Here is an 18,403-nt window from a genome sequence, read left to right as displayed (position 1 = left end):
GCACGGGTAAAAAATATATAGCCAATGTCACTCACTGAATAAATGAGTTTTTAATCTATACTAATATTATAAAGAGGTAAACTTTGTTTGTTTGTTTACTCATAGATCTACTACTACTACTCGACTAAGAGCTGACGACCAAATCAGTCATGTAGCTTCAGCTGTGTTAAAACTCCGTTAGCTACTTCCCTGAACAACCCTTTCTGATAATCTGCATGCTGGCAGACCGTGGGCGGTGGGTGTGGGAGTAGTGGGGTGGGGAAAAAAAGAAAAAAATGTAGGTTCAGCTGTATTAAAACTCCGTTACCTATATTGATACTAGAAATAATATGGCAAAACAACATTTGCCGGGTCAGCGAGTTAGCGAGTTATTGTATTCTATTTTTAATTAATAACTTTATAAGTATTATATCAAACTATTTTTGCTATTGGGTACACACCTCAATCAATTTTAACGATATAAATCGTATTTTCTATAATTTGGCAACCCTATTAGTAGGGCTATGCTCTTCCCCTGCTCGAGATTAAAATTCCTATCTGGCTTCTGCATTTTTCATTTTTCAATATGACTCGGGACACGGTCCAGAAAAATATTTATTCCCTTTTACCGCTTTTGCTCAGTATTTTCTTAGAACTTAATTGTTGTATAAGGTAAAATAAGGCTTCGTCATACTTAATACTAAATTGGGATAATATTTTACTAACTATCTAATTGCTTGAATCCATAAAATTTTGATATGTTTTTCATAAAATATATGTATTAAGTACATTATGTGCGAGTGAGTTTACCCCAGTTTATCCTGAATTAAGATTATCTTACTCGTAATCTAACATTACTACTGTCTAGCTGATTACACACTTGTCAGCAATGTACGCGCCGTACGCACCGGCCACCATAAATGTGCGATCACCTTTAGTGATAACTATTAAGTTAAAACTGTGATTGTAATGAGTGGTTATTGAAAAAACACTTTAATAATTTTACAACAATGTTCATGGTTATTGGGATTTCTTGTAGTTTTATTAAAATATATCTGGTGCGCGCTACAGTTTCGGTTAAAGGGTTAAGAAAACTCAACGAGCTTCAACTTGTTAATTAAAGAACCTAGACGATTCGTTATTTTATTGTTGTAATGGTTTTGATTTTCACTCGTTTTTTTAAGACATCCATTAGGAAAAGTCTATGAAAAACGAAGATTGCCGAGCACCAATAGGCGAGCTTAACTGTTTTTTGCATAATTTGGCGCGTATATTAGTGTTCCAGTTTAAAAACCATGCAGTAGAACAGCTTAGTCGTGTCATTGAAATCAAACCTGCACAACACGGATACAAATTTTACAAGGCATTATTTTGGCACTATTTATCTTAAATCAGACTTATAGAGCAAGAGCTAGCGACAAACTTTCGTATATTACAGGAAATCTATCAGCTTTTATAAAATGACGAAAGTCTAGCTGTCGCTGGCTCTTGGGCCATTAGCTTACAATTCTAGCTATCTAGTAAAATAGTCTACTGTCCATAATTTACATTATGCTAGTGTTGCTATACAAATATTTCAGTAGGTGAACTGTGAACTAATTGTTGTAACGTATCAGTCGCGTGTATGTACGGACAGCAGCACGCAGCTGCTATTTATAGCTCCGACTATTTTTGATTGGACCTATTTTAAAATCAGGAACGCTATTGTTTAGAAATGAAATCCCATCTAGGTTATATTTTTAAAAACTTCGAGTGCCTCCGGTTTCTGAAAAGTTATGTAAGTGTTTAATTTTCCATTGTTCGATGGATTGCTGCGATTTTTGTGGTCTTCTTTTGATACGGTAACTATAAAAATTAAATAGATATTGTCGAATCATATTTTAATCTTTGAAGTGTGGTATGAATAAAATAATAAAAGTAGGTAATGAAGTATTTTAAATGTGTTTACAGAGTGAAAATACTTATGTATTACAATGCATGCTATGAAAGTTCCTAGTTACATCCGTATACATTCTAATTTGTAGTAAATTAGGTCAGATGACCCGAGGAATTTTCGGGAAAACGTGCAATGTTCCCAGTGTAATTTTTACAAACATTTCCTACCTAGAAGCAATTAAAATTTTACACATCCCGCGTAACACGCAATTACCGCAGCGGCGAAGTCATTTTCATATTTTTGCCAACGAAATGAGACTGTCGAACGGAATGGTGAAGACGATTCTACGAATATAGCCGTGCACACCTAACTAGCTTCAAATATTAAACAGTTTTTTTATAGTTCTCGTTTTTTATAACTACAACATACTTAAAGGTTCATATTAATACAAAATCGGCCAATTGCGACTCGTAGTCGTAGAGAGCAGAGATAGTAAAATTGAGTATTTTGTGAATAATTCAAGTGTCTACCTGTTGCTTTTTTTAAAATTTGAAATCGAGCAAAATAACCAAGACATCGCGCTCGTTATCTGGAACTTTGAAGCCCCCTTATTAATTTTATTTTCTTATTAGTTATTAGTATTTGTTGTTATAGCGGCAACATAAATACATAATTTATGAAAGTTTTTCATTTTTCATTTTTATATTTTTATATAAATATTATTCTCGCTTGTTTTAATAATTTTAAACGTGTCGTGTCTATAAAGTGGCATTTTATTATCCTGCAACATTGTGGCATAAAGGGTAACGTCAAACATGGCCGTGACCTCAGCTTATTACGATAACTTTAGCTTACAACATTGTCATACCATCAATCACACGAAACTATGACCGCCTACCACGAAAATAAAAAGATTTATATGCAGATTAGAACAAAAAAATCGGCCAAGTGCGAGTTAAACTCGCGCACGAAGGGTTCCGTACCTCAATCGAGCAAAAAGGCTGAAAGTTGTTTTTTTTTTGTATGGGAGCCTCCCTTAATTATTTAATTTGTTTTAATTTTATTATTGATTATTAAAGTACAAACATAATTGAGTATTTCGTCAATATTTCAAGTGCCTATGTGTTGCAGTTATTGATATCGAGCAAAAAATAGCAAAAAAATCACGTTTGTTGTATGGGAGCCCCCGTTAAATATTAATATTATTTTGTTTTTAGTATTTGTTATTACAGCGGCAACAGATATACACAATCTGTGAAAATTTCAGAAATCCAGCTATAGCGGTTCTTGAGTTACAGCCTTGAGACACACACACAGACAGACAGACGGACAGACATCGAAGTCTTAGTAATAGGGTTCCGTTTTTACCCTTTGGGTACGGAACCCTAAAAATTAAAAATTTAAGGCGATGCTCGATACATTTTGTGTACACATAATATCAATCATTTTAGAATGTTTGTTTATTTGTCTGTGTTTAGTTTATACCTGTACATGTTAATCTATGTACTAGTAACGATTAAATAGTGCGATAAAAAGTAGAAGACCTTTTTTTTATAATAGAATATCATAGAGAAGACCTATATGAAATTACTAGTTTTTTTTAAATAAATAGCATGTTACGCTACCCATCCTTTGTCCTTTCCCGGGAGTCAAAATATCTCCATACAAAATTTAAGCGAAATCCGTTCAGCAGTTTGAGACTGAAGAGGTAACAGACAAACGACAGACAGACAAACTTTCGCATTTATAATATTAGTATCGATTTGATTAGACCAATGCAAGCGGGCTTCTGTTTAGAGGTTATTAAAGATATCTACGATAGATAACCTATTTAAAGGTTAATACGGTACCTTGGCTTCGATTTGCAAAACTAAGGGCTGATTTTTCAATCGTCAGATAAATATCACTGGAATAAATTTGGCGGTTTGACAGATTTTGTATGAAAAAATGTCAAAGTGTCTATATATATAGTGTGTAAATATTTATTCTTTAGGTAAAAGTTATCTGACGATTAAAAAATCGACCCTAATCTTAAATTGTAAAAATTACAGTAACTTGATGATAACAAATGACAGTCAAGACACATATGACATACTTATATGTCGGGGGCTTAGAGATAGCTCGTCTGTAAAGCTATGTCCTTCATTCTTCTCATATCTTCCTTCATATCTTCTTTCATTCAACTTTCGTTTTGGCGCATTCAATAATTAAATACGTCAACGAACGCAACGCCAGCGGTCAGGGGCATGCGTTGTGGGCTTGCCTCACGTTCGCTGTTGACTGCGCTATAACGCATGCCCTTGACGAACGGAAAAAGGCACAGTGTGGACAAAGCTAATGAAGCCTAAGGTTCATTGTAGCCGCAATGTATTTACCAAACAAATGAACTACGTCATAACACTACAACTAAATTGCGTTTAGCTAATAAATAAGCATTAATTTGGGTTATAATCGAATGTATACTACACTACTACTGTACTACATTAGGTACATAAGCTATGTACACAGGACAGTGTTTATCCAATTAATTAAGAACCGAACGACTTGGGTACGCCGTTTAATATTAATTATTATTGTCGTGACGGCCTTCGTACGATACAGGGGCCGTACCACGAAACCGTTTTGAGACTCAAACGATCGAACGAGAATGCCGCGTCCTGCTCTAACAAACATGAAACGACTGTTCGAGTCTCAAAACGGTTTCGTAGTATGCCTACAGGGTGCTGCCAGATACTGAGGCTGGTCGCATACATACGTTTCCAGTATTCGATTTCAGACTTCGTTTTCCGTATTCGGAAATTTAAATGCTCCATGCATTTAAAATCAGTAGTAAATACATTAGCTGCCACACGTTATTTTTTCCGAACGAGACAAATTCCGCATGTACGTTTCGATTGCAAGCTAGCGCGTTCGTGCGTAAAAGTATCGAAAGTTTGCGCTAGTCTGACGGTATCCCAAGTAATTCCACTTAGGAAAAATATGTATAAGCACATATGCGGCTAACCTTAACCGATTGACAAAGACGAGTCATGTTTTTAGAAAGTTATTGAGGTTACTACTTTAACATTGAGGTCCATATTTAACAATGAAAACAATATGTATGTTATAAAACAAAACAACTAGACTGAAAACAATATTATGTACTACATGAAACCCGAGAGTTTGTTGCGCTGAAATTCGTACATTTTTCCGGGATAAAATCTATCCTATGTCCTTTCCTGGGATTCGAAATATCTGCATACCAAATATTATCTAAACCAACTAAGCGGTTTAAGCGTGAAGAGGGCAGACAGACAGAAACGCTTTCGCATTTATCATATTAGTATGGATTTTGTAGAATCAATATTGTTCATAGGGACCATCCATAAGTCTGAAGTACCTTATGTAACTGGTTTAAAAAACTAAAGTAACTGTACATCTAATTTTATTAATATTAAGAAGTAAGTAAGAAAAAATGTAAAACTCATTTTTATAGACAAAACTTTTAAAGAATGAATAAATGATCTGTTATCGTATATGGACCATTGATCCATATATTTTATGGCCTATTAATGGGACATTTAGGAAGGTCTTCAGATCTGATATGATAAGTGTGCCTCGCTTCGTAACTGCTAAATTAGCAAATAATATTGCCAGCGAAAAAATATTTTTATGAAAAACTGCAGTTTCTGTTAAACTATAAAAAAGTATAGAAAAGTATGTATTTGAGTTGGTATAAATTTTGATCACTTTTTATGTTTTAGAAAAGATAAAAGACTATAATCAAAATATAATCTCCCACGTATAAAATTTTATACGTGGGAGAGCCATGCTTCGGCACGAATGGGCCGGCTCGACCGGAGAAATACCACGTTCTCACAGAAAACCGGCGTGAAACAGCGCTTGCGCTGTGTTTCGCCGAGTGAGTGAGTTTACCGGAGGCCCAATCCCCTACCCTATTCCCTTCGATACCCTCCCCTATTACCCTATTCCTTCTTAAAAGGCCGGCAACGCACTTGCAGCTCTTCTGATGCTGCGAGTGTCCATGGGCGACGGATGTTGCTTTCCATCAGGTGACCCGTTTGCTCGTTTTCCCCCTTATTTCATAAAAAAAACCATAAAACATTTTAGTTGTTTTGTATAAAAACAATTTAGTGAGATTCGTAGCGATGTCTACGAAAGTCTACGCGGCGTAGCGTTTCGTAGAGGGCCCGTAGCTGCGCACTTGCCAACTATTAGTGCATGTTTACTGTATTTTTTTAATCAGTCTTATATTTTTTTTTGTATTTTCGTTACTAATAATACATTACTATACTTACACTAACGAAACGACGAGGAATTTTCTGTTAAAAATTACTTAAAGTAGAGTTTTTTAATTTTTTTTAATAATAAAATTCCAAACGTAACTTCTGAAATATATTTTTCTTAATTTTGATAGCATAATGTTACCGTTATACAATATTGATGGAACCGCAACTTAATTGGTATAATAATTTTAATTAACAAATTAAACCTATTTTGATATGCGCATTTATTAAGTTTGGGTCAGAAATAATTGCTTTCATAGACTCACTCACATAAAGCTCTCGGAGGGTAAACGCTGCCAAAGCTCGAAGCTCACAGTACCTAATAACCCGCCATATTGAAAAACTATAAGCGCGCCATAAGCCTTAATAAGTTCTAGCAATAAAAGGCATAATAACATCATCATCATCATTATTATCTATTAAATATCATATTTTTAGTTTTGTTGGGAGAGATGAACACTTTATTATCTTTTGTCATAAAAACAATAATTGGTAATCGAAGCATTTGTAGGGTTCCTTACCCAAAGGGTAAAAACGGGACCCTATTACTAAGACTTCGTCGTCTGTCTGTCTCCAGGCTGTATCGCAAGAACCGCTATAGCTAGACTTCTGAAATGTTCACAGATTGTGTATATTTGTTGCCGCTATAACAACAAATACGTTTTTTAGACGTGGGAGAGCCATGCTTCGGCACGAATGGGCCGGCTCGACCGGAGAAATACCACGTCCTCACAGAAAACCGGCGTGAAACAGCGCTTGCACTGTGTTTCGCCGAGTGAGTGAGTTTACCGGAGGCCCAATCCCCTTCCCTATTCCCTTCCCTACCCTCCCTTATTCCGTTCCCTTTCCATCCCTACCTTCCCCTATTACCCTATATCCTAAAAAATAAAAGGCCGGCAACGCACCTGCAGCTCTTCTGATGCTGCGAGTGTCCATGGGCGACGGAAGTTGCTTTCCATCAGGTGACCCGTTTGCTCGTTTGCCCCCTAATTTCATTAAAAAAAAAATACTGAAAATAAAATAAATATTTAAATGGGGCTCCCATACAACAAACGTGAATTTGCAGGCATTTTTCGCTCTATATCAATAATCGCAAGAGATAGGTACTTGAATTTTTCACACATTTTTTATTTATACGTGTTCTTTAATATTTAAAAATAATATTAAAATAAAATAGAAATTCAAGGGGGGCTCCCATACAAAAAACACAATTTTTAGCCTATTTTTGCTCTGTATCGGTATGGAACCCTTCGTGCGCGAGTCCGACTCGCATTTGGTCGATTTCTTTTTATTTGAATGCTTTTTATTGTAACAATTGAATGTAACAAAATCGTAACTCAACCAAGTAAATAACATCATAACCCTCCTGGCAGTCGGGTAAAAATTACTCGAACTATTGTAAAGAATACCATAAAAAAGTGAACTATAGTGGAAGACTCAAACAGACCTAAAAACATTACCATTCTTGGCTACATCGTAACTGGGTAAAAAACGTAACATATCTAAATATACAAGCTTTATCTATATATATATAAAAGAAAGTCGTGTTTGTTACAACACTTATAACTCGAGAACGGCTGGACCGATTGCCATGTTTTTTGATTTGTTGGATTTATTTCCGTCCCGAATAGCAGAATACATCTTAAAAATAATGAAAACTCGATATGTGTAATGATCTTGAATCATATGATCTCGAATGAACTTAATCATTTCAATAGATGCTGATTTGTTTATTATATGTCAAACATTTGTTGTCCAATCCTGTCAAATAGTGTAACAACTATTTTTTTTTTTGGAGCTTATGGCCTGGTTGTTGTGACCTTTAAGCCACAACTTTATTTTTTTCTGAAGACATCATGTGTGCGTTCAGAAATTTATTTTTTGTAAAATGTCTACAAAGTTCAGGTACTGTTATATTTGTTTGTTTTAGACATTAATTTTCGAAAATTATTTATTAATTATTTAATTTATAATTCCCGAAAATAATACCTAAGATTTATTCTACAGTAAAAACATGAAATCATCGGAAAGGAACGGAATTTAGGCTGCTTTATGGCGAAACACTAGAATCACGACATTTTCTAGCGAACAATTAAAAAATACAATGTCTGTTTCCAAATGACTTCATAAGGGATACTTTTTATCCCGGAAAATGTACGGTTTCCGCACAATAAACTATGATTTTCACCTAAACCATTTAATCTATTTTGATGAAATTTGGTATGGAGCTATACTCATTTTAATCATGGTTAAATCGTTAAGACAGGACAACGTCTGTCGGGTCAGCTAGTATGTATATAAATATAATATATTATAACTCAAAGGTGATTGAATGATAGTGATCTATCAACGCACAGCCCAACCACTGGACGGAACGGGCTGAAATTTAGCATGCTGGTAGATGTTATGACGTAAGCATCCGCTAAGGAAGGATTTTGATTTTCTACCCCCAAGGGCATAAAATAGGGGATGAAACTTTATATTAAACTTTGTCAATTTTAAACCGATCGTGCTGAGACTTTGATATCTAATAAATAATAATACTTCTTAACGCGAGCGAAGCCGCGGGCAAAAGCTAGTCTTGTATATTATCCATTTTGATACTTCAAGCAAATCCACTATCCAGCCATCTGTGCCGATATCTACTAACAATATGAAAAATATTTTCCTCGAAGTCGCATTTATTGCCACAATCTTTTCTATCTTTTGTATTAAAGATGAATTATCCCGCGTAGGAGTTATATTATTTCTGTAATGGCGGCGCTTTCCTCTAAATATCTGAAATATGTCTTCACGCTGCGCGAACCCATTATAAGGATAAATGCTTGTATTTATATTGTTATTTACAACAAAAAAGCGGCTAAGTAGCTTACAGTTGTAGCGACTAAAAGTGGTTAAGTCTTTATATTCCTAAATAACTGGTAAAAAATATTCCCTCAATATTTCACAAGGATTATTTGTATAATAATGTATAGTCAGGGAGCCCTAGAACAATTTTTTTATTACTATCAAGCAAATTTTTCGTGAGTATCTTCATTTTGATAAGACAAACAACATTTATATCTGCAAAAAATTTTGAAAGTGGTAACTAACAGAGATAGAAAGGATTTCGTACTTTGATTTGATGGTCCTAAAATATGAATTGTTCTATTTGTAGGAAAATGTTACTCTTAAATTATATAACTATTAACCTACCAATATACAAAAAATCAGCAGGTTGGCGTTCTCTTTTAGGGTTCCGTAATCAAAAAAACTTGGTTGACTACGGTACTCTAAAACCGTACCCACTTTCAAGATTTTTCGCCGACAAAAATGTTGTTTGTCTTATCAAAATGAAGTCTAATAAAAAAAATGTTCTAGGGCTCCCTGACTGGTAATCCCTCAAGGGTCTAGACTTATCTTGCAGCCATTCTTAAGCCTGTCGTAATCTTGATCTTAAATTATTAGTAAACTAAATTAATTAACTTTATGTTCTCTTTTCAGGGCATGGCAACCACATCTAGGAGTAGACGGAAGGTAACATTTTCTTTATTATTAAACTAGGCGTTCCGCGCGGCTTCGCCCGCGTAAATAAGATATTTCACAGACAAATTAGTTCACAAAAATAGCCTATGATCCTTCACGTGATCTACTTCTTATCTGTGCCAAATAATAGAACACAATTTCAACTTCCACATTTCCCTATTTCTTAGCTCCTTTTCGTCTTAGCGTGATAAAATTGCCTTTCGCGACAAATGGGCTATCTAATACTGAAAGAATTTTTGAAATCGGACCAGTAGTTTCTGAGATTAGCGCGTTCGAACAAACAAACAAACTCCTTCGCTTTAGAATATTAGTATAGATATAATGTTTAATAAATAGATAAAAAGTAGAGACGATAAAATAATGATTTTAATTATACTATCAATAGTTTTAGCAACATATTTAACTATGTTAAAGTTTTTATTTTGATTTGTACGCAATTTTAAGCATAAAAATATTTGTAAATAATTATAAGATTTATTAGATGATTTATGAAGAGTTGAAAATGTTATTAAAGGTATCTTGCAATCACTATGTATTCAGTAAAAAAAAAACGGATAGCACAAAAGTGATTTCTGCTATGTATCAATTTCATTTACTCTAGTAAAGATTCAATACATCGCAATTTTCGTGTGTCCATTGCAGACGTTGCTAGTCTCTGGGGAAATTCTGTGCATGTTTTATGGGTTCATACATCCTGTATAAACTTTGTTCACTTCTATTCACACCTATAGATATAAATTTACGTGCAGTCAATAAATTTTATGAAGTGCAAGATATTTATGGCTAACTTATGATATAATAATTATTATCATACTTCAAAATATAACGAATATGCTGATTTTTAAAGTTTATGCGCTTTTTAGCATTGATACAAGTTGTTATCACTAATCACAAGCGATATCTATGACTTACGGATTTTGAATTTATCTTTCTTTTCTTGGGCCTCAATACTCATTGTTATTATCGAAATAGGCTTGACCTCATAGTTAGGCCAAGTCACATAATGGCCAAGATTTGTGGCGGACGTAAGTTGGCCGGTGATTATCAGCGGCGGCCAGTGAATTACACTTTCACATGTGAAGTAGCAATTTCACGTGCTTAAGGCTTCATTGAGGTGGCCCTACACGATAGTTATTATGGTAGAGCTGTATACAGTATGCACAATTGACCATGTAGAAGTCATGTTATACTTTTATTTTTAAGGTGACTGTCCGATCCTCGTGGCAAGCATATCGCTAGAATATAAAATTATAAAGTGGAATTTTATTTAATTTTCGTCGTTCGTGCGGAAAACCTAAGCCCGGGCGCGCACTAGCGGCCAGGCCGCGGCGGCCATCGAAAGTATGGTGTGGCCGCAGGTCGCGTTGCGGCCAGCGCGTCGTCTATGGCGGTTTCGCGGCCGCGACCTGGCCGCTGCGGCTTGGCCGCTAGTGCTCGCCCGGGCTAAGGCAGGCGCATATTTAGGGTGCGTTTCCACCGGAGCTGCGTTGTGAGGAATGTGTTTTTGAGAACCAATAGAATCGCTTCATTTGCCTGACAACTGTTCTCAAAAACACATTTCTTGCAACGCAGTTCCGGTGGAAACGTACCCTAAATATGCGCGAAGCGAATTGTGAGAAAAATCTCGAGATGAAAGTGAGCTTGAATTATTTTGTAAGGGAAAACGATAGATTATAACTTTATTTAAATTGGATGAAAATTATTTTAAAATTAAGCATCATTAAGTAGATTAAGTAGCCTAACGTAACTTCTAAACGTTTAACTGGACCTTTTAAGAAGTTCTACTTATCCATTAAATAAGTTTTTTTCTTTATTTTTATGAGTTACTACTCTCATTGCATTGAAGCGGTCTTTGCAAGCCGAATACAACTAATTGCTGCATCGCGGCACCGCTAACAAAATGCCTTCAGGCTGAGAGTAATGGCGCTATAAGTCTCAGTCTAGCGACTCTCAGCTAAACTGAAATTAAATATTTACTTATTGCAGTATTACTTTCTTAAACTCAACAAAGATGAAAAAGAGAAGAAAATAGAAACCTTAAGGCGCTTTGTAGACGCCGGGGCGGGGCGGGCCGGTCAATTTCGCCGCGAACGATAGCACAAAGGGAATCCTATATTACCAACGCACACGGTGGGCAAAAAGAATGGTGCCCGGCGGACACTGGCGGCGCATGTGCCAGTTTACATGCAGTAACGCAGACGGCGTGTGCTTTGTGTACGCGGCGCGGGCAGCCGCAGACATCGACGGGCGTACGCAGCGAACCTGACCGGCCCGCTCCGCCCCTTCGTCTGCAAATCGCCTTACGTTAACCCTATATTATTCAAAGGTCAGAGCAGAGGACGCTACTATGCAGTAAATAATCCCAACGAAACCCGAGATGCATTGCACACGTCATATTAGAATATTGACAGCAACGTCGCCAAACCTCGAACAAAACTTTTGTTTACTGTCTATGCTGGTGCCGCACTCTAGCATCAAAACACTCAAGAATTGCAGTAATATAATGCGGTAAGCCAAAGACACCCGCGACAGTAAAAAGTTAAGACTGGATTTATATGCGGCGGCGCAAACGCGCAGCTTCACCGCCAGATAACAAGCAAATGCAAAATGTGCAATGAGGGATCTTTGGCGCTATGTAGCCGTAGGGTCTATCGTGACTATCGTGTCAATTGTCGTCTCAATCAGCTGTCATATGTCACGAAATAGCTTCCACATGTCACGATTTAGCTGTCATATTATGTCTGTCTGACACGACATTTGACACGAAAGACCCTGTACCGACTACCGTTCCTTTGGTGGCAAATGATATACCGTCACTTCATAAATGCAAAATGAGCAATGAGTGAGCGTGAGCAAAGCTGTATTTCTATTTCATTAAGTTTTACAACATTCTAATCAGTTAAGCGACGTCTAGAGCACGATTCGTGTGATTAGTCGTTCTGTAAATATTAGGACTTAAGTTCGTGTTCTAACACAAACTAGTCCCTAACATTACAAATATTTACTTTGACTACAACATTTATTCTGACATTTATTCTGACTAGTTAAAATTTCTGTGGTGTAGAGATATAAGAAATATCCGTTCTGTACCGAATTTCTGATGACATCGCCAAAGAATAACAATTTATGTAAGGGCCTGTTTCACCACTTTCTGATAAAGTGCCTAATATGCTATTCACAACTTTTTTGACAGATTCTCCATACTTGATCTGTCAAGTTAATTGGTGGATAGCCTTATCAGGAAGTGGTGAAACAGGCCATAAGTCTTTTAAATAAGTCTATACTAATATTATAAATACGGAAGTATGTCTGTCTGTTTGTCTGTTACTTCTTCATGCTTAAGCCGCTGAACTGACGTGCAGAAAGGTATGAAAATACTTTGAGTCCCGGGACATTGGATACTTTTATCTCGGAAAAATCCCCGTTATCCCGCGCAATAAACGAAATGTCGGGCGTCATCTAGTCATTTATTATCTACAAAATATTCGATTCTCTACTGCATACTATTTCCTGAACATGAATTTATAACATGAATTATTATCGAGTTATAATTCTCAGTTTCCGAGAGCAGCAACTCCGGTCTCCGCAGCTGCCGTAATCTTGTTAGCATCTATTATTTATTAATCACTGTCGCATACGTACATATTAAATACTTGCACTACGCTATGTAGTGATCACAGATATATAATTATTAATTTAGTTATCTGAAGTATGTATTATATACCTGCAGTATGCGAAAATTTTCAGGAAAACTAAATATAAAGCGCTAGAATTATATCCTATGCTCTTCTTTTAAGGAAATTCGACTCGAGTCCTAAGCTGTCTGGATTTCTGTAATTATAATAAGACTTGACAAAATATCTAAGGTAATGACTCGAAAAGTTCCTCCATCATCAAGTAAGAGAATTTTTAGTATGACGTCCAAAATTGTATGTTTACAATACAAATGCTTTGTAAGCGGTTACACAAACTTGTAACCTTGCCTCAGATATGAAACGGGGAAAAGATATGGTTCATTCATCTTGATTCATGCACTCATAACTCATTTATATTTGTTTTAACCGTACGTCATATTCTTTTGTTCTGTACTGAAATAACCGAGCAATGCGACCGACGAATAAATTTTTGCATTCGAAATATTGCTACAGATTTTTCAATAAGTTTTGTAGTGCTATATTTGCGTTACGACATGTTTAACAGAAAATTAACGAAATTCGTCACTTCAATGGCTGCATATCGAAGAATTGAAAATGAATTTGCGTCTTAGCCAGAATGAATTGTGTAGTATTTAATATTTAACACCATTGGGAGTGGAATTAAAAATAAAATCCTAGCAGAAATGCACACCACATCATAAGAACACAAGTATTTTTTTAAGTTTTTACCTTTGTTTTTTATGATAAAAGGGGGCAAACGAGCAAACGGGTCACCTGATGGAAAGCAGCTTCCGTCGCCCATGGACACTCGCAGCATCAGAAGAGCTGCAGGTGCGTTGTCGGCCTTTTAAGGGGGAATAGGGTAATATTTTCCCTTCTCTTTTCTTTCCCTTCCCTTCCCATCCCTACCCGGGGAGGGTAGGGATGGGAAGGGAAGGGAAAGGAATAGGGTAGGGATTGGGCCTCCGGTAAACTCACTCACTCGGCGAAACACAGGGCAAGCGCTGTTTCACGCCGGTTTTTTGTGAGGACGTGGTATTTCTTCGGTCGAGCCGCCCCATTCGTGCCGAAGCATGGCTCTCCCACGTGTAAAAACCTCTATCAGGTATTTAATTACCTGAACCTTGTGTGGTAATCAGCTCTGCTCTACCCTTTGTATGTGTGCATAATATTATTATAGAACGTTGGTTGACAGGCAGCTAAGGGACATACAATAAAATTAGGCAGCACTTGTGGGTCTCCCCAAACACCTCTTTATATAAGTAGCTGACAACACACAGTCACAAGTTTCGGACCCTTGTCTCATCAACGATTATTGACACTCGATAACATATTCTATTATCTTGAAGTTCGACATAATTTTCCACAACAAGCATAGGCGTACTTTATTCGGGTTCCGTAGTCAACAAGGAACCCTTATAATTTCAGTCTGTCCGTCCGTCCGTCTGTCTGTCCGCGGTTTTTCTCAGAGACTATAGGACCTGCAAAGCTGTAATTTGGCTTGAATGCACATATTAATGATGTCGACAAAATGTTATATAAGATCTTTTAAAAAAAAAAATGGTACCTTCCCTATGCATCAAGCGTGATGAATTTTTTTTCGCGTCCACCCCACAGTGTGTCGTTGGATAGGTTTTTTAAAATATTATAAGTATTTAAAGATAATTTTCCGATTGAGGAATCCATTTGCCAAATATAAAGTTTTAAAGTGGAAAAAATCGTTAGAGTCCAGTACACCACCCAGTGTCCACCCCTTCTACCTGCTAAACGATTGCTTCTGGAAATGTGAAAAAATTCACGGGAATAGGAAATATGCTGAATTTAAAAGGAAAACTATCACGGGTAAGAAGACTTCATAAGTTATTGAGTAATAGTCGATCAACTAAAAAAAAATGTATTCGAAGAAGTATTTAAAGGAACTTTTCGTTCAAATTCCTTTAAACGTAACTGAAATGATGTTTTCAGTAGTATAAAATACGTTATAAATGGATATTAATTGACCATTACAATAAAAACAAAACTAGCGGTACTACGGAACCCTATATTGCGAGTGGCCCGACACGCACTTGGCCAGTTTCTTAAAAAACAGTTTGCATCTATTCTATATTTTCTCATCAAGATTCATACAGTTTGATCGAGTCTGGATCTAACTGCAAAATGTAAAATATGTTCATGTACACCAAACATAATATTTCAAACGTTTTTGGAGTTTCACTATTCAGGGCGCCTTTCTTGCCATGCGTGTCATCACCCACGCGCGGATCAGCCCCCGTAGACAAGTGGCAAAACGCTAACGCTAGCGCTAACGTTGACGCTACAAAATGTATGGATTTGACATTAGTATTCGCTAGCGAAGCGATGACTTATGTCAAATCGCATACATTTTGTAGCGCTAGCGTTAGCGCTTTGCCACTTGTCTACAGGCCCTGGTCCGCATGAAAGTCGCATCCTATCATTTTATATATATGTATTTTTCCTGTCATGCCGGCAGCACGGCGCGCGTGGCCGGGAGCATGTTGTCACCCGCATGCGGACCAGATACGCGCGCGTGTAGCAACATCGCGCCACGTTATTTTTTTTTTAGATCGCGCCGGTCGGAAAAAGACGTGGGTCAATTAATGTTTTCTCTACTGATTTCATGTATTCGGATTTCCGAATACGGAAAACGAATACTAAATCGTGTGCAAGCGGCCACCCTAAGGGCGCATTTTCATTAGTCGTTAACTCGTACGGTATACAGCTTACGGGGAGTCTATGACAACGAATGGCGCATGTCTATTGGTCGTGGCATGATCTCCCGCATCCCGCATGCGGGCCCTATCGACCAGTGAAAATGCGCCATAAAGTTCCATGTCTCTCATTATGTAGTTTTCAACACTTAGACTGCATCCAAACCCAATTTGAAACTGTATTATCTTTGGACAAAATAGCAGAAATCAGGAAAGATTTACATAGTCAGAAACCTAAAGTTTTATAATGGGCAAGCCGCCACAAAATCTTGGCATTCATTAGAACCTTGTCCAGCGTTCTGGACAGACCTGATGATGAATCGAGCGCTGCCGGTCTAGACTCTTCTAAATGGCTGGCGACGCGACTCTGTCACTGTGCCAAAGGAGAAATGTATTCATACTCACCGTGTCACAGTAATAAGACTCAATTTAAGGCAAAACTGTCTTGGTATACAGGCTGTAACAAGACAAAGTTATTAAATAACTAGCTGTCCCGGCAAGCGTTTCTTTGCCATATAAAGTATTTCGCCCGTATTATTTTATTGAAGTGACAAAATAAGTATGTCACCATGGCAACGTCCATCGCTATCCCGTCGCACAAACAATGGTCGCTGTCAGTCTCGAGTTGTAATAATTTACTATTATTTATTCAACAAATGCACTTATCAATATAAAAAGTACCCAGTAGCCGATTCTCAGACCCACTGAATATGCATATAAAATTTGGTTAAAATCAGTAAAGCCGTTTCGGAGGAGTACGCGGCCTAACATTGTGACACGAGAATTTTTATATAAGATATTTCAGGGTATGTATGTCTTTTGTTGACTGTGAAAATAGCAGCGCCGGAAAAGTTACTTTTGACTTGTGTGTCCCACCGTCATGAATTTGTTTACACAAAAATTACAAAATAATCCTTTTCAACGTTGCTACTTTAACAGTGAACTCTACTTAAGGGGCATATAGGTACACACGCTAAAATATTATCACTTCGTTTTGTTACACCCCATATACGGTATATTGTGTAAATACATAATAATCATTTAGCGCGGGTTCTTGGCACCTCGCCACAATAAACGGGAGTTGACAGTGTTAACATATTGAAAGTTCTTGAAGATGAATGAATATGCGCTACTTTCTTAACAACAGTAGGTAGAGTAAATAGAAATTATATTTTAGGAACAAAGTATTATAATAACTAGAGATCGCCCAATTGTCGAAATTCGACAATTAGGCGATCTCTAAAAAGATGAGTGAGAAAGTGCTGAGCTGAGAGAACTCCTGATTCCTTATAGATACAAGTTTGGAAGTTTCGGCGTTGTTTTAAGAACTGAAAGCATATGCTACTATGCAAATTACATTCATCATCATCATCACTACCATATTATACCATGCATCGTCCCATGGTTATGACCTATACTGACCCTGTTATTGGTACTTTTCATAGTCTTTTAGATCGAGACTCGAGTTTGTCAAGCGATAATTAAAAAAAATCTATACCTACCTAATATTATAAACCTGAAGAGTATGTTTGCTTGAACGCGGTAATCTCAGGAACTACTGGTCCGATTTACAAACTTATTTCAGTGTTGGATAGCTCATTTACCGAGTAAGACTATAGGCTATATATTATCACGCTAAGACTAATACGACCGAAGAAACTCAGGAAAATGTGGGAAAACGGGGGAAATTTTAGAAATTACGAACTACTGGAGCAATTTTTATGGCAATATTAAGCACAGATATATAGTAGACGAAGTGAACGAAGTAGGGACATAAGCTATTTTTTATGGGAAAATCTACGGTTTCTGTAAAATTCCTAATTTACGCTATATTTCTCTTATATAATAACTCTGCAAAATTTCATTCACTAACGTTTCTCCGTTTTTCGTCAAAAGGGATACAAAGTTTTTGGCTCACGTATTAATATATAGATTTTATTCGCCTATTAATAATTAAAAAAAAAAAACAAGCTAACCTAAACAATGTTGTTTTATCGTTCGAGAATCTTTTCAGATAAGGATAGCAACATTGTATAACTTATGCGGCATGCGCCCTATAAATATTTTTATTAGTAAGAGCCGAGAGACTAAAATACTATCTAGTGCCTGGATTCCTGATTCTAAATTCTAAAGGCATTATACTAGCCTAATTATTATTTAATTTTTAACCCCCGATGGAAACAGATCAAACAGATGGGTGTTATGAGTTTGATGTGCCGGTCTGTCTGTCTATTCCGTGGCATTGTAATTGGTAGCATTCAAACGGATCAGCCAATTTTGATCAAGTTTTTTTTGTTTGTAACTTGTAAGCTGTCATGATCGATAGTGTTCTAACCCATAAATCATAATTCA

At 36.6% G+C, this 18,403-nt stretch overlaps 1 protein-coding gene and 1 long non-coding RNA gene across 4 annotated transcripts in view; one reads left to right on the top strand and one right to left on the bottom strand.

Moving 5' to 3' along the window:
• The window catches only part of LOC121732955 (calcium-binding protein E63-1), a 62,602-nt gene that overhangs the window by 9,531 nt on the left and 34,668 nt on the right, over positions 1–18,403 (top strand). For 2 of the 3 annotated variants that reach the window (XM_042122993.1, XM_042122996.1), the window contains exon 2: positions 9,625–9,657. In XM_042122993.1, the coding sequence (XP_041978927.1) occupies positions 9,625–9,657 (33 nt within the window). Of the gene's footprint in view, positions 1–1,678; positions 1,757–9,624; positions 9,658–18,403 lie in introns of those variants that run through there. The other variant, XM_042122994.1, reaches the window with a different exon arrangement.
• On the bottom strand, positions 4,549–12,423 carry LOC121732963. The gene is made up of 3 exons (XR_006036468.1): positions 12,325–12,423; positions 6,867–6,869; positions 4,549–4,578 (listed from the first exon to the last, which is right to left on the bottom strand). It is a non-coding gene; the product is annotated as an uncharacterized LOC121732963 (long non-coding RNA).

Source organism: Aricia agestis, chromosome 13, assembly GCF_905147365.1.
Source record: "Aricia agestis chromosome 13, ilAriAges1.1, whole genome shotgun sequence".
Taxonomy (NCBI): domain Eukaryota; kingdom Metazoa; phylum Arthropoda; class Insecta; order Lepidoptera; family Lycaenidae; genus Aricia; species Aricia agestis.
The sequence above is the reverse complement of the archived record's forward strand: the minus strand, read 5'-3'. Positions and strand labels throughout refer to the sequence as shown.